A 22,821-nucleotide genomic window follows, 5' to 3' on the forward strand; every position below is an offset into this window, starting at 1 on the left:
ATGTCGGTAATCATCGGTTTGCTTCGGTAGAAATCCCAGAATGCATTTCCAGAGATCGCGCAGGTGATAGTTTTGAGAAGAGAAGATGGCTTCGAATGAAGGAAACCAAGCGATCAACACAGAAAAGACATTTGACAGCAACTTGGAAAACTTTCAGCCCGTTACAGAACAACCGTTTGTGAGCAGCAGTTTAGTTCAACAACAAGGGGAGCCTGGTAGTTCCTATAATGTGCCAGAAGGACCAGAAAGCGCGAAAGACAACGATCAATCACCTGGTATGAGCTTCCAGATTCTCTCAAATTTTATTCTTTATGTTAGCTTCTACCATCTGTGAAATAGGAGAATTGAGATTTTAACCGTGCCCCTTAACCGCAGCTTCTTGAAGTAATTCTTGTGTGACCGAAATGGGAGTTTATCCGGTCATGGAGTTCAAGAACTTACTTTCGAACGAGCAAGTATTAGTTGAAACTGACGGCTTGCTTTGTGCGTCAGTACGCGTATCAAGTTGTGTTCGAACCATCGATCTCCCTTGTCTGTTGTTTATGTGGTCACTCTCCGCGCTATTCTCACGAAGAAGCTTAGCTAGCGTAAGTTGATCAATTTCTTTCCAATCCTTAGCTTCTTCGTAATGAACGAAAAGTGATCGATGGGATGTTTTTGTGTGGCCTTTAAAAAGAGTTTTAAAATTATTAGAGTTGTGTTGTCATTGGAAGATTAATCGCCTAGACATTAAAGGTTTAGTTTTCGTGGCTAAGAGAAACTTAAGCTTGTACTTAAAGTGCAGAACCAAAGTGCGTTCAGATCTTAAATTCACAGATTGTGATGTTCATCACAAATAATTAACTTATCAGTTAAAAACCGTGGGGCGAATTTAATACGAATACATCCAACATGTTATTTCTGCTTCCTCTTTGGACTCGCGAAACGAGTTCAGGTATTGGTGGACATACTTGTAATATATTGTTGTGATCAATACCCTTTCATAAGTGCCGACAGCATACAATAAAGGCGAATCACACACAGCCTCTTTGACCTTTTTAAATTCAAAGCTGCAATTTTCTTACCAAAACGTGTACAAATTTGGTTTTGGCATATTTGCAGAGCATTATGTGTTGTTTCAAATTTTTAGTCAGTGGGTGCATAAAGAATCTAGCCAATAACATTTTCATACAGATACCCCTGAAAACAAGCAGGAAATCAGAACAAGTTTTTGGGAGCTGTTACGCAGCTGTCTGTATCAGGGATTTAGATGGCCTGTAACACAGGAGATTAGAGGAGGAAGGAAGATGGGTATTCTCGTCAAACTATTTGAAGATAATACCCATCTCTTGTGTGTTATTTAATGCCACACACATCCTACACCTGTTTGGAGAAATTTCAGTGTATCTGGGCTTTGTTTGAGGTGCAAGCTAGCATGCAATTGTCGCATAATATTTTTGAATCACTTATTCATACCCCAAGTACTAATATGTGCTTACATCGAAGTCTTGCAGTTATGGCTCAAGTGATAAATGCATGTGAAATGAATTTTGTTGGCCAAACGACATGTCTGGACAAGCGAAGGATAAACTTTTTTAAGGGGAATATTTCTTGTGCGGGTCATACAATCACCCAGACGTGCCCTTCAGCACTTTCTAACCCCTATACAGGGTAAAAACTATAAATATCATGGTTCAAGTTTTACATGTATTTGGTTAAAGTTTAACCAATAATCTGAAATCAAAACTTTGTTCGTGATACTTTCTGGGATCAAGCAAAGAAATCTGGCTACTTAGTTTCACTTGTCTGGTACTGGTGGATCTCTCCCCTGACAATACTCCCTTCCTTAGGTGTCAAGAATGTCATACACTGTAAGTGTGTCCAAAATAATGGAAATTATTAAGGTCGCATAAATTAGTGCTCCACTTAATTATCGGCAGAGAAATTAACATTTTCAAGTCGAATTAAGGCAGCATAAATTAACTGGAATTTTTATAATTTGCATTAATTTCTTGAAGTGTTAATGTCCTGTAATAAGGTAATTTAATATTACATCTTTTACAGCCTCGTCCTCTTCAGAAGATGATGATAACGATTCAGAATACCAGGTATCAAGTAGTGCACCAAACACAAGTGCTCTAGAGACACTAGTACGCACTGCTTGTGAGAGTCTTGCAGTCTCCACTCTTCTTGCTGGAAGCTCATCAGGCACAGTTGACACACTTAATGTACCTGGACAACAGACGCCATCTAAGGATCCTGCTGTAGCCAGATCTACTAGTGACGCTGGATCTTGTCAAGTGCCTAGCTCAAGCAGTGTGTCCAATCTTTTCCCAGCATCTACTAATGCTCTTGATCAAGCTTCTTCCGACGATGCAGTTTTTAGCGTTATATTTGGGCACAGCAGGGAACAGAATGTTGCAGAAGGTACTCCTGAAGGACAGCCAGGCAGTTCGTCATCTTCCAAAGATTTCCAGGAATCAGCATTAGATTTAGCTCAGGAAAGTCTACAAGACATTGAAGATGCAGAGGTTGGTGAAAACACTTCTTCATTATCTTTTTTCACTTTTGTATGTTATTTAGTAGAAAATGAAATATTTATTTAAACACATGTTAATATTATTGACTAATAACAATAATGCATTCTGATCAAAATAAAAGTTATTTATTTTTTTGTTTTCTTATAGTGTACATGTATTTAATAATGGTACTTAAACTTACAATGGTTTATATTTTTTTGACCAGGATTTTCCTGTGTAAAAAGATGAGCATTTCTCTTTCATTAATTTTACTCTGATTAATTTATATTTGTTTGTTTGTTTTATTATTTCTGCTTCAAAGGTCTCGGCAGAAGACTTAGAGAAGAGACGAGCTAGTGAACGCGAAAGAAAAAGAAAACCTGTGAGATTTCAGTCACCAGAAGATGAATTTAAGACAAAAAAGAAAAGAAAAAGAAGACTTAATCCTCTTCTCAGAGTCCCTCGGCGTGATCCTGCCATCCCATTCAAGTGCGACTTATGTGGTTCTCCATACGTTATTAATCCTTCAAGGCGTGGAAACAGACCTAAGCTGTCTACCCATCAACCTAGTCCCAGGCACAAGGTTGATCCAACCACAGGAAAGACACTTACCCTCTGTAATGCATGCGGTGAGTAACATGGAACGTTGATGTAACAACTATACAACAAAGTCCTTGGTATAACAAATGATTTTCTTTATCCCAGTAAAATAAATTATGTGGAAAAGGACCTTGATATACAGTGTATTGAAAACGTAACCTTGCTAAAGGGATACATGAATAGCAATAAAAAAAATTCCATTATTTACTCTCAGCAGTATTTATAGCACAAATGCTAGTGGGGTCAAGCAAATGCCTGAAACAAATAATTTAAATCAAACATGATGGGATTAAGAATCCCGACTGGCCAGATGTAAACCAGTTGGCTATTTACAAAGGTGGTCGAGGATTTAAACTTGGAGCTACTGAGAACAAATCTAGCTAGCAGTCGGGATGAGACTCGAACACAGTGCCTCCGAAATGCAATTCCGGGGCTCTAACCACTTGGCCATGCTTCCTCCTCCATATATGTAGAAAAATCCAAAAAGTACATTGTACGTGTGCTTCTTACATTGTATGAACCTCTTTAGTTCAAGGCTCAGAACCAGCAATTTTAATGTACTATTGATACTGATTTCAATATTGATTTACTGTTTGTTTTAGGGTTGTCATTTGATCGACCCAAGAAGCAAAGGAAAGAGCGTGCTGAGCCTGATCCTGAAGAAAAGAGAAAATATCAAGAGGAAGCATATCAGTTTGCTATGTCTTTGGTGGAGGGACTTGGAGACCAAGATGGTAAAGCTTCATGCAAATGGACGCAACATTGTTGGCCAACAACTCCTAACATTGTTGGATGTTAAGGAGTAGGGTTTTTTTGCTGGTCGACCTTGCGAAAACATTGTGCCGCCAACCCTACTACATGTACTTGTTACATGTTGGGTCTGTTTGCACACCCTGTTGGGAGTTGTTTCATTCTTTTGCACACCACTGCCAACACGTTGTTGTGTCTGTTTGCACATACCTTAATATAAACACCTAATCAGCATGCAAAGAAAGTAGTGTTGATAGCTTGAAGCTGGTAGATTTTGCCATCAGGCTAATGAATTCTTTCCTTAACTTGCCCGACAGTGACGTTTTTGGGGGAAATTCAAATTACAGAAGAACTGTAATTAATCCTCCTCATCAAAAAGGTTTTTGGGCTACACTGTACAAGTCATTGTACTGAAATGAAATGTTTTGGGCTACTGCATGCTACAGTGTAACTACAGTTTGCCCAATGGCAAGCTGTAAAACTGACCCTGGTGTGTTCAAACATTTTAAAAGTGCAAATTTGGTTCCATCACAAAAGTAACCAATTAATACATGGACACTGCGTACTTTATGCTCTTTTGACCTGGGCAGAGAATCACAGTGTAGTCTATTTGTTGAATTTGTTTTTTGAGAGTAAGTCAAGCTACCAACTGTTTCAATTCTTGATTTGAAAATCAAGATTCTTTTCAAGTATAAGTATAGAGTCATGTAACGTCTGGAGGACCAAAGCATGCATGAGTGACTGTCAATTTTAGATGCGAGCAGTACTGAATTCGAATATAGTTGTAGTTGAATTTTATGTAAAAATGATGGGATCTTCCATGTACATGGTATAATATGGTACCACCCTTCTTTCTGTTTTTCAGCCGAAAGGCTCTGCTGTCCTCATTTTAAATTTAGAGCATGTGGCTGTTTGCAGAGCTATGTTATTGGGGATGGTAAGTACTTACATGTAGTGTACATGAAGTGAGTGATTTTGTCTTCTATTAAGTAAAATATAGTTTCTATAATGTAAATTAGCAGGATTTCTTTTGCTTCCATACCTTTTGCAGTTATATAGCTGCTAGCAGCCTTATTTGGTAATAGCGTAAAGGTGTACTTTTATCAATACTGCCATCATTTCAGTAGCTTGCGAATGCAGATGAATTTCCAGTCGTTGGTTCTCACCACCCAAAAAGTAAGTTTTCAGGTGAAGAGTTCTAAGCGACAACCAGAAAAAAAAATTGCGTTTGCAGGCATTATTTCAGTTGGAATTTTTTTTAATGTTAGGAATTTTTTAAATTTTGTTTGACCCTGCACTATTGTATTTTGAAAACAGTGCTTTAAGACTGGCTAGTTTTCTATTGTTTTTTTTTTTTTTCTGATTCAATGAACATGCAGTATTAGACTAATCTTTGGTGGTGCAGGTTCAAAAATGTTTTGGACCCTTTACTCCCCTTAAGAGTAACTTTCTTGAATCAGGTTTCTTAAAATAATGCAAGGGTGTATTGAATAGTCAATCACTTTTGAGTCCCAGTAATTGAGTGATTTTTGTTGCCAAAGTATATGCCTTCATGGAGGGCAAACAACTATTAAATTTGAGGAATTAAAAGAGAGAGTTTTAATTTTTGTTGTTGTACATGTATCATCTAATGCTCAGTATGTCCTGTTTATGAGAACACAAAGCAAAACTCTTTTAAGTCTCTCAGTTTAAATATATATTTGGATTTTGTTGTCTGTGTAAATTTAGGCAGTAACATGCAAGAGTCACGGGATCGAGCCAATGATATGTTGCAGCTGCTCAAGAAAGCGAAAGAACTCAGCTCTAAAAAGTGCTACAACATTGAGGAAGTAAGAAACCAAGCCAAAACATCAAAGAGGTAAGTAAGGCTGTATTAGAAAACAATACGAAAAACACACTGCTGTGAGTCATTAGCTGATTAAAGGTAATATTATTAAAAAATAGCGTTCGTGGCCAAAAATTTAATGTAAAAGTTTATTTGTATGGGTATATTTATGAAATGCATTAGCAAACAAAAATACTATAAAAGTTGCAATAAAAATTACCTTATCTTACTTCCGTGGTTTATTACTTGTTGTCCGTGCTCTTATTATCCCGATTCAAGATGATTTTGGCAAATTTTAGAGTGGAAAACCAAGGGATCTACAAGTTGCCAAAATTACCTTGAATTGGAAAAGTATGGCACAGACAGCAATTAATACACCATGGAACTAAGATAAGGTATTTTATTCTCTTTTTGTTTTCTAAAGCATATCGTAAATGTCCCCGCACTTTTTATCTCTAATGACTCACAGCTTGAGCTTGGGTGGCCTGTGATTATACAAGTACTCAGGTACACCCTAATTACACACACTTAGGAAATGTATTAGGCTGGCCACTGTAAATGTTACGCAGTGTTACAGTGTTGTCTTTGTCCGAAATGCCTTTAAAAACCAGTGCTCTTTCTGCTTTTTAGGTCTAAGAACATTGGACTTGGTAATGGCCAAAGAAAGTCCAGTGAATTTGAAGAATTTGTACTGGAAAAGAGGAAGTACCTCAGGAATGACGTAAAGCTTTGTGAACGGGCCACTCAGCGAGTGCTCCTTTATTCCAACAATTTCTTGCATAAGAGACTCAAGACAGACCCTACGGTAAGCTAAAAGTATGATGCCTACTTCTTGATACTGTTGTCGGTTAGAGGAAAGTGATGCAAGGGTTTTTGAAAATGTCTGCTTAGGTGTGCCCAAACTGTGATTCTTTTGTCACAAAGTCGATCGATCGTACATAAATTTTGACACAGCTGCGTTAGTCCTAGTTGTATGTCATAGCAGGTCATCCTTTCCTGATATATCTTTTTAAGCAGGATTATTCATTTTATTGTATAATTTATATTATTTTATTTATTAAATATGCTGCAACTAAAAATAATAGTGCTGACCAATTCACGTGTATGGGAAACCGTTGTGAATTGAAACTATAGAATGATGTAATATATCAATCGTGAGACACTGTGTTTCATCACCAGATGAAGGACAGAGAAGAGAGCTGAAAATACAACAGAGTATTTTTGACAAAATTCCAGGTGTTTCATATGGTGATGAAACACTGTGTCGAATGCTTGATATTACTTCTCAAACGAAATGATTTTAGAAGGGAAAATTAAATGAGAAGTTTTTCGTCTGACTTCCAAACACTCATAAAACATTATTTCCTTTGTATTTTCTTCATGAATTATTGATGACTCTGAGAAGTAAATGTGTAGTATTTTACAGGGAAAATAGACCAAATTTGACGTTCAACTTTGCCTTTATTTATATCACTGAACAATTGGCCATGGTCTCTCAAGGAATTTGTTTGTTTGTTTGTTGGTGTTGTTGTTGTTGTTGTTGTTGTGTTATTTATACTATTATTCCCAGACTAAATAAGTCGCCAGTTAATACATGTACCTTCTGTATACATGTATACAAATCGCTTTAATACAAGCATATGCAGCTTACTTATCAGGTAATTTTCTTCCCCAGAAACCACTTCGCGTCGAAAGACAAAAAGGAAAAGCTGCTCTTGGAAAATTAAGGGTGATCGAAGATCTCCCTAAAGAGCGATGCTGCGTGGATAACTGCGTCATGGTGAGTTGCCAGATAAAAAAAGAAAGATCCCACGAAAGCTGACTTTTAATATCATGCAGGAATACACAGATTGTTTTGCGATGCATTTGAGCATGAATGTTGAGCAGCTGTTAAGTGGCCACTTTGGCGAAGACACAACACAAGTGGCAGCTTAAGATACTTGTTTGTTTGTAGTGGTTGACTGACGATTTTATCCACCGTGACTCTGCTAACCGGTCGAGGAACTGAGGTTGGCTGGTTAACTGAAAGCCGCTTAGTAGAGATTTGACTGTATCATATAAAGGCATAAAGGAGAGGTGCAACTAACATTTGGTCATCGGACAATGTCTCACCAAAACTAGCGTTCGAACAAATCCTACCCGCGTTCGGACAGATCAGCGTTACCAAGGAATGCCCGAAAACGAACTCGCGCTGAAATGCTTTCTATTCAGACTAATGAAAAAAAAGTGCAGTATGGGGCTTTTTTGCGGACAAAATTTCGAACGTGAATACATCAATGTTTTGTTAAATTCATTATTGTTATGCGTAATAATACAAATTGGAAAATAACATAAATCAATTTCGACCGGGTTCATCAAGTTCGAATGCTATACATCGATGTTGTTTAGCATAAATCGCTTTTCCGAATCATTCGAGCGTGACCGTATACAACTAAAAGATGTTCAATAAAACTAAAAGATGAGGAAGCGGAAATAGAAATGACCGGAACAGGAAGTGTAAAGTCCGGTCCAAATGACGTTAGTTTTCCCGCGCTTTTGCCAATGTTTGTTCTCTCTAACCAACATGGCGGACCGGGAGAGTAGCTCAGAAAACAACACGAGATCTAGATCTGTCCAAGATTTTTTTCACACCGTCTTACATGCCGTAACTAATTTACAGACGCAATCGGGAAACCCAAATAGGGCGGAGAACAGTAGCAGTGCGGAATTTTCCTCCGCTGAGGAAGAAATTAATGCAAGGTTTCAGATACCGAGGCATCGCCGGGGAATTCCTAATCGCAGTGCTACTTCAACGAGGGTTGTAGCCTCGACGGCCTACAATCCGAGACAGAACTACAGCCCAGTACAGTATTCTTAGAGCTAAAGTGACAAGAGTTCTTTCGTTTTCTCGCAAACGGCCACTAAAAAATTCAGCAGAGTCGTACGATGCAGTGTTCCTTTGCCCTTCTGCACTTTCCAGTAGCCTACCCAAAGACGTAAAAAACTCCTTCGATGTTGGGCAACCAAATACTTGCACCCTGCATAATGCTTTTCAAACGTGTGTGTTTCACCTAATCATCTGTCATTATTTCCGCCATATTGGAAGTGTTAGTTCCCGGGGCCTCTTCTTTTATGTGACTTCCGGTCATTTCTATTTCCGCTTCCTCATCTTTTAGTTTTATTGGAACATCTTTTAGTTACGTAATGTCACGCACGTATGAGCTTCGTCTAACGGACGTCCGGTCATTTCTATTTCAGCTTCCTCATCTTTTAGTTTTATTGAACATCTTTTAGTTGTATACGGTCACGCTCGAATGATTCGGAAAAGCGATTTATGCTAAACAACATCGATGCATAGCATTCGAACTTGATGAACCCGGTCGAAATTGATTTATGTTATTTTCCAATTTGTATTATTACGTATAACAATAATGAATTTAACAAAACATTGATGTGTTCACGTTCGAAATTTTGTCCGCAAAAAAGCCCCATAGTGCAGCGACTTGAACGACGGCATTGCCAATTTCGTGGCGGTCGTTACGTTGATAAGTGAACGAGCTTAAAAATGAAACTGAAGTCTAGTGTTTCATGTAGCGATTCTGCGCATTATAGGGATGTATAGAATGTAGACTGAGGAAACCATGCTTTACATATTTATCTATGCTGCTACAAAAGCTAATAAACAGTACAGTTTATGTATTACATTAAAACGCGACAACAGCTGTGTCGTTTTTCATTTTTTGCCCTTGGTTTAAATTTCACATCATTTTGCTTCAAACTCGTGACCACACTTTACCGCTCGTATAGCTAAAGGGAGCTAAAATTTGAACCAAGGATAAAATTGAACCACAGCAGCCTTAATAATCATTCGATTTAGGAAGTCGGGATATACTGAGAGAGTACTAAACTAGACCTCTTGTTCTTACCAATGTATCTTTAAATTTACAGATTGCTCTGACACATGCAAACCTTTTAAAGCAGTGGCGTGACAGAGCCATCTCTGGGCAGACAGAGGCGCGGAGAGTTCTTGCCGAAATGCTTACCCCTTCCGGCGGGGCTCGGTCAAATTGTTACAAGTTCATCTCTTGGGTAACAGGTTGCAGTCATAGCACTATCGGAAGAGTAAACGAACAGATGAAGGAAACAGGCAAGTGTTTTTTTTTTTTTTTCTGTTATCACAAGGGTATACCTGAACATCGTTTTAGGTAACATCTATTTGAAAGTCTTCTGATTGGGGTGAAATTTTCACTCGGTAATGTTAATTAAACGGAGGGTTTCGTAAACGCCTTCGACACTTAAGTGCTGTAGAGCCTCGATATAACGATCCTCTTTACAACGAAGTCCTCGGTGTAACGAACGATTTTCTTTACCCCAGAAATAGTAAATATGTAAAAAAAAAAGAAAGAAAGAAATAAAAAGAAACGCGTTATAGCGAACAAGTTTTGCAAGACCCTTGGCCCTTCGTTACATCGACGTTCCACTGTAGGGATGTAAAAAGTTGCAGGTTTATCGTTTAAAGTCACGTCCACATTAATTTTGGAAAGTGTAGGGGTAGCCATAAATTATACTGTATTACCACTGAATCATTCCTTCTGCGCAAATGCGTTGTAAAGCAATGACCCTCCCCAACAGAATACATGACCGGCCAATTGAACGAATACGAAAAAAAGGCTACACCTACTGTTCTACAGTGCATCCAAGAAAATTTGTTAATCACGTGACCGTACGCGCGTCCGTTTAGCAAACAATCAAGTCAATTTTAAACTGGATTCAATTTACCTGTCATTCTCTTTTACTTGGGATCTTAGGTGGAGATCGTGAACCTCCATCCCATGGCCTCATAAAATGGTGGCAGCTGAATCCCAAACCCAAGAAACCAAAACTGAAACCAGTATCCCAGCAACCCGTGCAAGCTGAAACAGTGCAACAAGTGGCCTTACAACAGATCCAACAGACTTTGCCTCAGGTCAATATTCTACAAGCCGCAGTCAGTTCAGCAGGCCTATCAGCTGTTATGATGCAACCCGCAGTATCGTCGGCAATTCCAGCTCTGACCACTGTAAACACATCACAACTTGCGCAGACTCAGTTGCTGCCAACTGTCACCTTCACTAATGGCACTATTCAGGTGCAGTCAGCACCCATTCAGGTCAGTTTTCTCAGTTTTACCCCTGTAAGCCCCGATATCCACATACAAATTCTCAAGACTGATCTCCATACGTTACCTCAATTAATCAGTTGAGAGAATTTGATCAAAGATCAACGCATTCTGCCTTTGGTCATCGTTGTCTTAAATCTTATCACCTTTCCTCTTGATGATGACTTGATATCGTTCAGAGAAAATTGATGTTGGTCACTGGTTTTTTTTAAGTAGCTCAGCTTGACATGCCTATTTCTTAAACGCATTCTGTAAAAAGAGCTGAATTTACGCGCAGCTTTAAAGAAGTGCTTCCATCAAATTACAGCAAACTCTCCCTACTACCCAAACCCATCCTACCAGAATGAGTGAGTCATTTCAGTACTCCAAGAATATACGCACTCAGTGCACTTAGTGATCACAGTGATAGCGAAGTAAGCGACTGTCTTCAAATATCCTCCCTCGCACGTTTCGGAAACACACATAACGCCGCGTGTGCTTAAAAGAGCATTTTCCATATTTCAAAAGCGCCGACCTCAAACTGAGTTACCTTGATACCTCCCCTCTCCTCCTCCCAAATGAGTAATTTTTAAACGCCTCCCCCGAATAAGAGGGGGTACCGATCTAGGGGAAAGCAGCCTCCTTTCGAATTACACCGCCCTTGCGCGCCTAGTCTCCTTCGCAGCCGTTTGGCCCGGAGTCACGCATTGCTCCTCGCCCCCACTACAGGGCTCGAACCACGTCTTGTTGATCAAAACTGTAAAACACGATATGTTTCAATCTTTGGTTAAAATTAATTTTTACAGCTCCAAACAACCCAAGTACCTCAAGTTCAAGTACAAGTCCAGCAACAGCTACAACAGCAGCAACTTCAGTACCAACAACAGATTCAACAGCTTCAGTATCAACAGCTTCAGCTGCAACAACAGCAACAGCAGATTCAACAACAACTACAACAAACACAGCAGCTACAGCAACAGGCATCACAGCAACTACAGGCTCATGTAAGTTATCGCGGCTACTGTTGCGTGACGGTTTGGGTTGTCACGCAACATTTTGTGCCCGGAAATGGTTGGGGGAAAAACCATCATAATAGAAACCTTAAGTTTCGAGGACGAAGACGACTATCCTCCCACGCAGACGTTCTTAGGGTTCGTCACGCGTTCATGCCCCACAAACGTCTGCTGAAACGAGCGGTAAATTCCTTTCCCATTGTTCGCAAATATCAGCTGGAGCTCACGTGCTGACTGTTGGAGAACCAATCGACGCTGTTGAAGTCAGCCAAACACGACGTGCAAGCTCGATAGAGTGTGATACATGACCAAAGAGTCTTACTCCGGACAAGAATGTAGGCTATAAGGGTTGGCGTTTTGTGTATTTCTCTCTGTGCGAAAGTGTACGAGTTAACCGAGCAGTTTGTTCTAAAAGTGTAAGTTCTTCACCTTTCATGAGACCTTGCTGATCTTTTCTAAAGTCTCGCGCGAAATTTCTCCGGGTCCAAAGTGCACTTCCCAGATCTGGGTGTGTTGTTCTTGGTCTACGTTCTTTTTCGTCTTTTTTCGGCAGACGTTTGTGAGTCAGGAACGTGTGATAAAACTTGTAAAACCAAATTGTGCAAATTTGAACCTTGTTTGCTGTTGATTTTCTTTACCAGGGGACAAAGTATTTTCTCCTCTCCATTCACACTTAAATTTCACAGGTTGAATTTGGTTTTGATGCTATTTCATGTCGTAGGGTTCACTTCTCGACTCAATCCAATCCGATCGATTTTAGGCACTGGAACCAGACACCTTTTGTCTAGAACATGGCCAACTCGTGCAATTAGTAAAAGTGCTCAAAATCCTCCGTATCATGAGATATTTTAATGGAATAACCTCTACTTGTTTTCAGGTTGTCCATCAGATCCAACCCGTACAACAGATACAGCAAGCAACAACTCAGCCGCAACAGCAACCCCAACAAGGAGCGCCACCACAGCCACACCAACAGCAACAAACACCTCAACAAGCAACACAAGCTCAGCCACAAACAGCACAGCAACCGGAATCGCAAGAAACACAAACCAATGCCACCATTGCTTTAGCGACGACAAACGCGCTAACCACTGCTACCCTACAAGGAAATTTGACAGCCACCCAGGCAACCCCGCTGAACACTGAAGGCCTGTTTACCGCGGACGCATTTCAGATCCTCAGTGCTGTGCAACCTCAAGTTGTGACGCTTCCAGTCTCGCCCCAGTCTACAGTGGCCCAGGCCGTACCTGTATCTCTGATCCAAACTCCTAACGGACAACAGGGTCTGCAATATACTGGGAATTAAACCCTGGGAGTTTTTGTTAATCGTCTATCAATGTTCCTTCATGTAAATTATCATTTGTAGGTAGAAATTTAATCTGCTCCTTCCGGTCTTGAGTACAAAAACTATGTAAATTATTTTGAGAGGAACATAGGAGAAAAGGGAAAGATTGAAATGAAAGGGAAAAATAAAGGTGAAACTCATACAGTAATTAATTTTATGGAGGAAAATCGGTCCTCAATAAGGTTGCGCATCGCACCAAGAACAACAAAATAAATAAATAACTATAGGTTTATGAAGCCGAATAACAACACTGCCACATCACGTTGTTTTGTCATTGCACGACTACGTTGGAAAATTCCTGGGAAGCTTTAGCATCGACGACGTTGAAAACGTCACTTTTATGATGAATTCGCCTTTTTTTAAACTTTGTCGCGTTTATACCAATTCGCTGAAAATGTCAAATGTAGGCGAAGTTCGCTGGAGTTGATTTCTTGGGGACCGCATTCTCGTTTAGAAAGAGGAAGAAAACTATTGTCCTCGATTTCTCTTGGGACGACTGTAATGCGCAGAAGAAGTCGGAAACAATGGTTATGCAAAATTTTAGGGGGTAAACAAGTTTTATTATAGTCTATGTGAAAGTGGTTAATGGAGCACTTTCACTTACGTGGTCTTTATCTATGCAAAAATATTGGAACTAAAGGAAGCATTTACATAAGACAAATGTTCAACTGCTCCAGGATTGGTTTGAAACACCATGGCCGCCGTGACGTCATGTGAAAACATGGAACTACAAAAAAGTTTGGACCCACCATTTAGAGCCCCGACCGTAGCGGCACAGTATGATACATCATTTGCTACTCCTCGCTTGGTATAAGAGGGGTAGAAAAGGCCATTTCAGGGTTGTTCTCTCTTTCAAGACCCAGAGGTTTAGCGCAAAATCATTTTGGGGGTGGGGGTGGGGGAGTAACCCATTCGGAGTCTTGTTTTTTGTGTGTGTCTTTTGTATTACTTAAGACCCCTTTGCCTTCACTTCCACCAGTTATGGCCAGGAGCCCTTAACCTGGATATCGTGAGAATTTAGGTAAAGATCGCGTAAACGGACGTTGGAGTGAAGACAAGTATATTACCTATAAATAGGTTCAGATCACAGGGGCACCCAATGGATCTGTTCATCAAAATATCTGTTGCTGGCTTAGAGATGTGGAAGTAATGATATGTCCTCGGAAGGAAAGTGTTGTTGGGAAAAAGACAATTCAGGGTGTCTGAGGGTATTTGATGTCTAGAATAGCTGTTACTTGTTATTTGTCAGGATCTCGTTTAGGAGTGGTATTTGACGATTTTGGTAGCACACACCGCGGAAAAAAAATAACTACGTAAACCAGTATTAACTACGCCAATATTCACTTTAATTATTCCGGCATTGTTATATCTATTTACATGTTGTTGCCATGCTTATACAAGGCCAGCAAAACTTGTCAAAATGATTTGATGGAATCGGCTGACATTGGAAAAGAAAGAGACAGAGGAGGTACTGTGGTAATTTGTCGAAGGAGAAGGGAAAACTTAACTATTCTCCTAAGAATCAGAAGGGTCAAACCACAAAAGGCAACAGCATTTTTTACCTTCCTAAAGAGTTAAGCATGACAAAATGGCAGACAATCTCGTTTTCATGCAAAATTGCTGAAGACCTGAATTCATCATGTCTTCGCGGGCTAAATTGGTTAAGTGTGTTTAAAGATTTTTTTTTTCGTATACGTAGATTTCCATTTATGAAAAACCAAAAGGTTGTTTATCATTGGGCCCCTTTAATCACAATTATTGTTACTATGCCAGTCTAATAAGAAGGTGCTCTGTGCGAGAGCGCCCTGGAGTTTAATGCCACCCCGGTAACTTTGACGAGAAATAAGAGACGAAGTAGTATCTGCAAAATAATTATGTTGACGATGCAACCTTCACCCTGCTGGCAGAGCATCTTTTTAGGAAGGTGAAAACGAGGCTCTGTATGAATCGCGTCAAGCCTTTGTTGTCGCCGAAGCCCGAACTTCTGTACTAGTCAGTCTTGTTCATTATTGGAAACAAATACTAACCTATAGAAAGAATTCGTTCAACAACTTCCACCTTGTAACTATTTATAAAAATAACCTCCATTTGTCCCGAAAATTAAATTGGAGAATACGAGAACAACATTGGCGTGAAATATTTCTTGTTAGGGTGTGCTTTTTGTTTTGTTTTGATTCCTTCCTTCTCGTTTTCACCGATCTGCAAAACCTAGTTAAAATGAAAGTTGCTGTCCATTACGTACTAGGAATAACGATTAGCAAGATCTTACGAATGGTATACGGACTACTAAATATGCTAAGTGGTACGCGCGCTCTGATTGGCTGGCTCGGGAGAAAATACAATTAAATATTCAAATCCGGGTATCGCAAGAGATTTTGTTTACATTTAGTCGTCTCAAAATTTGCTAAGGCGATTAAGACGACCAAGCGCACCTATGGTGCAATTGGACAGAACTAACGTTTCTACATATGCTAGTCGGATGGTTGGTCGTCCCTATCGTCCCAAAAATACGAGGCGATAAAGACGATCCCGACGTTTATACGGAAACCAGGTCCCAGTTGTTCAAAGGCTGGATAGCGCTATCAATCGAATAAATCACTATCCAGCGGATAAGTATTAGGGAAACTAATTGGGATAACACTATCCACTGGATAGAGGTTTATCGAGTGGATAGCGTTATCCACCTTTTGAACAACTGGGACCAGGCTTTATGCTCCATATCATGAACTGCAAAGACACAGCTGACATTTAAGGTCTTGAGGGCACAGGTGGCCGACCAGGTACTGGAGAAGGAGGAGCTGGCTTTGCTGGTGCATTGGGTCTCCTGTGGTGAAATAGACACAAAAAGAACAAAAATGTTACACATCAGAAGCATTCCACATCAGATCCTTTTCTATTGACCCGTAAAATGTTACTGCTATGTGTGGAAGAAGGTATAGCATTTTCAAGTATCCACTCCTATAGACATTTAAAAGGCATCGGAGTCCAAAAAGAATAAAATCCGAGTAGTCCTAATTGGCTTCAAACCTATGACCTTCTGGTTACTGACCCAGATACTCTGCTACTGAGCTATAGGAGACTAATGAGAGCTCAGGCCACGTGACAAACATCCTGCATACTTCTAGGATTTGAATGTCCATATGTGCTTATGCGTAATAATTGCAACCATTTTTTAAGGACTTTTCCAGGACCACATTCGATTTTCAAGGACCACCTACCAGGAATGTAATTTCGTACATTGTAAAAAAATGCACATTCTTATTCCATTCTAACAGGACTATAAAGGCTTGAACTGTTTCCTCCACCAACTAGTCTACATTTTTCAGTTCACTTGTCTTAATTTAATAGTTAATTCTTGCATAAAACAAAAAATGTTTTACGTAAATCACTTTAAACGTCTCTGAGCATGATATATATTGTCATGGAAAACCAAAAAGCATTTGAAAAAACATTCTCCAGGCCACCACATTCTAAGTCGAAGAAAATTCAAGGAATTTTCAAGGACAAGCACAAGAAATTCAAAGACTTTTCAAGAACTTTCCCTAAAATTCACGGACTTTTCAAGACTGTGCGAACCGTGATTGGAAAGATGTCATTTAGTCAGTGGCTCGGAACCTATATCTTCTGGTTACTAGTCCAGATGCTCTGCCGCTAAGATACAGGAGACTCGTGGCAGCTAAGGCCTCTAAACAAGGTTCCTGTGACAACATCCTGCATACTGCTAGCAGGGTTAGTACTCTTTTCAGCTCTTCAAATTCCATGACTTTTTCAGATTTTCTAGACCTTATAGAATCTCCTTGTTTTAGTTCAACAGACACAAACTCTGGTGTCCACCAAAATGTGTGCGGTTCGCGCTGTTTGATTTCTCGTCTTTGATCAACGTTGTCTTTGCTTTGTCATTTGCAGTAAATTATCTTTTCAGCAAATCTTTAATTTTCCATTACTTTTCAGGACCGACAATTAAATTCCATGACTTTCCAGGCCTGGAAAATGTTATTCTTAAATTCCATGACTTTCCATGTTTTCCATGACCTGTACGAACCTTGTGCTAGGACAAGAATGTCGATATTTGCTTTTGCGCAATGATAGAGATGTGATGGTGAATTTTGAACCTCGTGAATACAAAAGAAAGATGATTTTTCAGTCATTTGAGCGTGGTGAAATATGCACTGCTCACCTTGGTACAGTTGGAGAACTGTCTGGTCTTGATGGCACGCTAGGGACGGGACGAGACGAGCGTGAGGATGGTGTGAGATTTGCACCCGAGGACGGTCGAGGTGGAGGCGGCTGTCTGCTTCCCCTTAAGAAAGAAAAACAATTACAAGTGCACTGGAAAAGTTCTTACAAGCACTATAAAAGCAAGTCACAGACTTGCAATCTATGGAGTACTACAAAAGTAGACTTTAGTGGTACGAATCAAATGAGACTCAGATACATATTGTCAGATATTGCCTATAAACCATTTTAAGTCGGAGAAACAAAACGCACAACAACAACTAAAAGCGAGCATATACACACATTTAAAAAAACAAACAAACAATTTTTTCCACCTCTTTGGGAAATCAACGTACGATCAAACACAACCTGGGCGAACCTGGGAGGGGAAAGGATGGGGGCAGGGAGTGTAAAATAACGATGTTTGGTTGAAAAATGGATTTTCTGTAACGTAACAAACTTGTAAGGCAGTTTTTTTTAATCAAGTGTGCGGTCATCACATTTTGGCAGTAACACAAGGATTTTAGTAAAAATTCTATTTCAAGAGAAAACTACTTGTCAAACCTTGGAGGTTTGTATGAGTCAGTTGAGTCCAGGTCTCCCATATGCACAGGCGGCGGCAGTGCTGTGGTGATGGTGGTGGCGTCTATCTCGCCGATTATCCGTAGAGCTTCCGTTAAGCTGTGAAACATGCGCAACATCTCCTGTCGGCGAGTTATTTCGGCCTGGCTTTCTTGCATCAGGTCATTCTGGGCCATGAACAGTCATAATTAGAGAACTTTAGATTCCGAGACGAGGACGGCTACTAGTACGAGATTTTATACTGAGTATTGCTGACGCGTGAACCAGCGTCATTTTGGCGGGAAAACGCGGTAGCCGTCGTCACTTTACTACGAGTTTTGGCGAGAGTCTCAGGGTGGCGGGAACAGTTTATCAAAGATAAGAAGTTTTATCATTTTGCTATCGACAGAGGGCTTAACCTCCTTCAGTATGAATAACTGTACTAACGTTTTTGTTGAAAAAAAAGGAAAATGAAGCTTTCGGGCTGTCTTTACGCGAAAAAACTTTTAGTTAAATCTCGTACTGTCTCGTACTCGTTGTCGTCCTCAAATCTAAAGCGCTCTATTAACACAGGGAACATGCGTGCGCCGATCAGGTGTTCAAGGAACTAAGGTCTGGGCCAAACGTCGAACTTTTAATTAGACGAACCAAACTCTAATTTGGGTCGACCTAAATTAAGTTAAGATCGCCTGTTGGGTCAGACGTCGAACTTCGCATCTAACCAATCAAACTGAATAAGAACAATAAGCAGTTTCCACAAACTTTTTTCAGACGAAATTAACTGAGCCAGACGTCGAATTTTTCATGAATTTAACTCACTAAGTTTGGTTCGTCTCATGAAAAGTTCGACGTTTGGCCTTGGCCCAAGGCGGTGACGGGAGCTAAAACGGTTTTTGTAATATGTATTCACGTTCTTTCAAATTTCATCGTCATTAGTTTACCTGCCTAAGGTTATCAAATGTAAGCGAATTCTCCATAAGTTGAATTCTTAGGAAGTAGATTAAAGCCAACTTTTGTCGCTGTGTTTCCGTCCTTAAAAAAACACCAACTTGTGCAAAACCACTACTCTGCACGTGCACCACACTTTTTGGTACATTTCTTTTCCGTCCCGTGCACAAATACGGCGTGAAGTTTCTTAATGAGATGTACTGTTAATGGAATGTGAACACAAGAAGACAAATTTTCTCTCTATTTTTGAACTTAGATTTCGCAGCAGAATTCAGCACGGAATTGAAATAATAGCGATGAAGATTGCGGAAAGACCCTGAATTCACTTTTTAGCAGACGCCTTCACTACCGTCTTCCTCGTGGTTTCGTAACATTCCTAGAATCTAAAACTAAAGACGAGGAAACACAGGTGAGATTAAATTACCATATATATACAGTAGAAGCCCGGTAACTCGAACTCTGAAGGGAAACGAAAAAGTTAACATTTCGAGTTAGCGGAGAATTCGAGTTATCGGGGTAAATTTCAGTGAAAATTTGATCAGGCTTAGACTTAGGCTCTGTTCACACTGTACCGGAGAGCCTTTGCGCCGGCACAAAAAACCCTACCGGATAGCGTTTCTGTTCACACACAAGAACGGTGATTTCGGCGCCATTTCTGTAACGGAGCGAAGCTGCGCCGCGCCGATCTCTAAAGTGGAGAGTCACACATCGGATAGATATTCATACTATACCGAAGAGCTTTTCGTGACGGCACGAAAAGCTCTTCGGCATGGGGTGAACATATCGGATATTTGATGGCGCACTTCCACCACACCACTGAATTCTACGTTATTCAGTTGTGTCTGAGGAGTGAGTACATTAAATACCTTAACACAATTCCAGGGAAAAAGTACAAATCTACCAAACGTATTTCAAACGTGAATCAAAGCTGTTCACAATAACTTTCTCTCACCTCTTTTCCGGTCAAATATAAATCTGCTAGCAACTCTTGGCCTATAAAATCTTTTACCTGTAATGTAAGACAGAGCAAAGAAGACATTCACTTAGGGTTTTTACCCCTGAGGGGAACAGTTCAGTATCTGCAATATATTATTCATTAAAAATATTTCCCCGATTGTGACTGGGTAAAAGCACACGCATAATTCACCATAACCAGTTCCTGATAACCAAATTTGGAAGAATTTTTTGTTTAACGAGGAAATGACGTCAAAAATGCAGCGTTCTTGCAGGTTAGAGCATGAGTTGTTTTAGTTGTGAAAACAAAAAATGGCGGACATTTCACTCGTTTCAAGAGTAAGAACTAGATGAAATTATAGCTAAAAACATGGCAAGAACAGCAAGAGCACAACTCGAAGGGCGACATCTGCTATTTGATATTTGCGGAGCTGAACAACCCTAAACGTGCACTATCAAAGGTAAAGTTAACATCGATGGAGGTAAGCATGTTTTAGCTTTATTTTTGAACTAGGAATTATTTTGAATGAATGATAAAACAATTATTGAATTCGATCTCCATAATTCTTCATACGATACTCAGCCTCATTCATTAATTGTCAATTATCTATCCCCATACTCGTTCACCCACCCACCATAGTTAGCAAGTCAGCCTTTTGTAAACTGTGTGACTTGCCTTGTAAATAAAGTAAAAGGTGTACGCAGCAGCAGGTTGACAAGTTACAAACAACAGATCTTAATTTAGCATGCATTTTTCGGCAGAGACTTCTGCCTTCTTCACTGTTAGTTTCAAGAAATTAAAAGCTAATAGTAAATTTGTAACTAGCACTGAAGGGGACAGGTCAGACGTTAGGCCTCGTCCACTCGTATCCGGTGGATATTTTTGAAAACGGAGAATTGTTTTCCGTTTTCGACAACATACGCGTCCACAAGTAGCGTATTCAAATCGCTTTCGTCCGTCCACGCGGAAACGCTAAAACGATGGAAATACGATAGCATCCCTTACCGAAATAATGTATGACATCATCGTATTCGAGTAGAGTAAGGAAGGTAGCTTACATTGTTAACGACAAAGAACATTACAGTCTTAGGCACTAGATCCCGTACTGTCTTGCTGACAATCCTGATGTAAGAATCGGCTAGGGTTCGTATTGTTTCCACTTGTCGTTCCAGCTGAGGGTCCAGGGTACCTATCTCAACTTGCTGAGAACAAAAAAATTGAAAAGGTTAATGTGACAATGATAAGGAAGAAAAACGCGAAATGCATTACCGGTTTTAGGGTGATTGCGTCCGAAAGGAGCAATAATGGTCTCTCATCGAACTCTCTTCTGTGTCACCATTTCAGCCGTCCCGCACAGCTCTTTCAGGGGCTTTTTCTTAACCGTGAAAAAAGATCTATTTTGTGCCTCGCTATATTCTAGATCACGTGGATCATTACACGTTGGTACTCACTGTCTTCTCTTTGGCTAAAAGCTTACAACTAATTTTGGAAATCAGCGCAAACCAACAGATTAGTTAGTTTATCTGCAAACAAACAACTGACTGATCCGTAGGTTGCGCGAGCAATGCATGATTTCCAAGAGCAATGTTAAACTGACTATGTTCCGTTCGACGGTATGTTTGACGTTTTCTCTTCGAAAAGAACAAAAGAAAAAGCAAAAGTCAGGTTTACATGACGCACTACCCAAACGACAGTGCAAAGAATATTATGGTATTTCCCGCATCGGCCAATGTTATGTCAGCACAAAATTGCATCAACCACTTTAAAATTAGCTAAAATTGCTCACATTACCACATCATATTTTATCACGTGTTTGTTTTTACCCCTCTCAAACGTGATCAATAGTAAAACGTATGGAACTCACCAGACTTTTATCATCTGAAAATACCCTTTCTGGGTAAACCCCCACGCGTAAGAAAGAAGCTTTCCAACAATCCACGACGTCTTGGTTTTCTCCAGTCAGCTCCAGACTTTTGTAATCTTTAAACAGGTTTCTAAGGCAAAGGGACAGGCCAAGTTAATCGTAAAATACACTAAATACATTTTTTTTTCCACTTCGATCCCTACAAAATTTTGAGGCAATTAGTTGTTTTTCCGCTTAATTTGACAGTGATAATCATGCTAATGTAAGCCATTGTTTGAAATGATTTCTACACTTTTTTGACACCTTAGATGGGTCTACTCTGAGATATTCTGGAGGGGCGGAATCGAAAAAATTCAACAGGGATTGTTTATTTGGCTTGTGCAATCTCAATCTCAAATTATACATCGTCAATAACGACTACCAAAGCATAACTCACAACTTCGAGCCATAAATGAAGTAAGTATATGAGAGAGAAATTCCACACTGCACCTCTTGACTCATCTGTGCCGTTTCAGGTATAAAATATTGACCATCTCATTGTGTTCATCACATGAAAATAATGCTGAGAGTTAAATCAGTCAGAGGGGCCATTTAAGTCACGAAAATGAACAATTACGACAGACAGCTGTGACAGTAGTTCTACAGGCTCTAGGTCTCTTTGTTCAATAAACAAGCATTCGTCGAACTTAAGACTCACTTGTGATCCGGATTGAAGATAGCAAAACCATGCTTGCGCGAAATGAATCCGGCTTCAGCTTCACGCAATCGTACGCCATCCAATCCTAACTGATATTTTTGTTCTTTTTCCTGGTTCGAAGACAATATAAAACATAAAAGGGTTTTCCCAGAACCTGGCTATACGCTATTTGTTTCATAGTTTAGCCGTCACTCTTTCCGCTGCAAATTGAGTCAGACTTTAATATTGGTACCATAGGTCCGCTTTATATGTGGCTAAATGAAATCAGTTAGACCGACTCGAGACAATGCTGGCCAGCAGTCTCTCTCTTGTGAATTTCGGGGGCGCCCTATGGCTTCGCAGGGGCCTTCGGGTTTTACAGCTTTTTGGCTGAGGTCAGGCCATTTATTTTCACGATGCTTCTCTGTGCTCGAGCTTGTTAGCCTGTTTGCTCC

General features: G+C 40.0%; 2 protein-coding genes and 1 long non-coding RNA gene across 3 annotated transcripts in view; 1 reads left to right on the forward strand and 2 right to left on the reverse strand.

The window, feature by feature from the left end:
* Positions 1–38: 38 nt before the first annotated feature.
* On the forward strand, positions 39–13,303 carry LOC140936719 (uncharacterized). Its single transcript, XM_073386204.1, has 12 exons — positions 39–275; positions 2,044–2,510; positions 2,821–3,127; positions 3,701–3,832; positions 4,714–4,785; positions 5,577–5,706; positions 6,304–6,478; positions 7,349–7,453; positions 9,601–9,799; positions 10,461–10,801; positions 11,596–11,793; positions 12,680–13,303. The coding sequence occupies exons 1-12, from the start codon at positions 86–88 to the stop codon at positions 13,106–13,108; spliced, it is 2,745 nt and encodes a 914-aa protein (XP_073242305.1). The 5' UTR covers positions 39–85; the 3' UTR covers positions 13,109–13,303.
* A 1,168-nt stretch (positions 13,304–14,471) lies between these two features.
* On the reverse strand, positions 14,472–17,539 carry LOC140938460 (uncharacterized). Its single transcript, XR_012165538.1, has 2 exons — positions 17,325–17,539; positions 14,472–15,971 (listed from the first exon to the last, which is right to left on the reverse strand). It is a non-coding gene; the product is annotated as an uncharacterized lncRNA (long non-coding RNA).
* Positions 17,540–17,913: 374 nt separating this feature from the next.
* LOC140938010 (dynamin-1-like) overlaps positions 17,914–22,821 on the reverse strand; it is a 39,409-nt gene continuing 34,501 nt past the window's right edge. The window contains exons 17-21 of the mRNA XM_073387559.1: positions 22,388–22,497; positions 21,691–21,820; positions 20,885–21,028; positions 19,824–19,880; positions 17,914–18,111 (exon numbers count right to left, since the gene is read on the reverse strand). Coding sequence (XP_073243660.1) covers positions 17,914–18,111; positions 19,824–19,880; positions 20,885–21,028; positions 21,691–21,820; positions 22,388–22,497 — 639 coding nt within the window. The remainder of the gene's footprint in view (positions 18,112–19,823; positions 19,881–20,884; positions 21,029–21,690; positions 21,821–22,387; positions 22,498–22,821) is intronic.

The sequence above is a fragment of the Porites lutea genome, chromosome 5, assembly GCF_958299795.1.
Source record: "Porites lutea chromosome 5, jaPorLute2.1, whole genome shotgun sequence".
NCBI lineage: Eukaryota > Metazoa > Cnidaria > Anthozoa > Scleractinia > Poritidae > Porites > Porites lutea.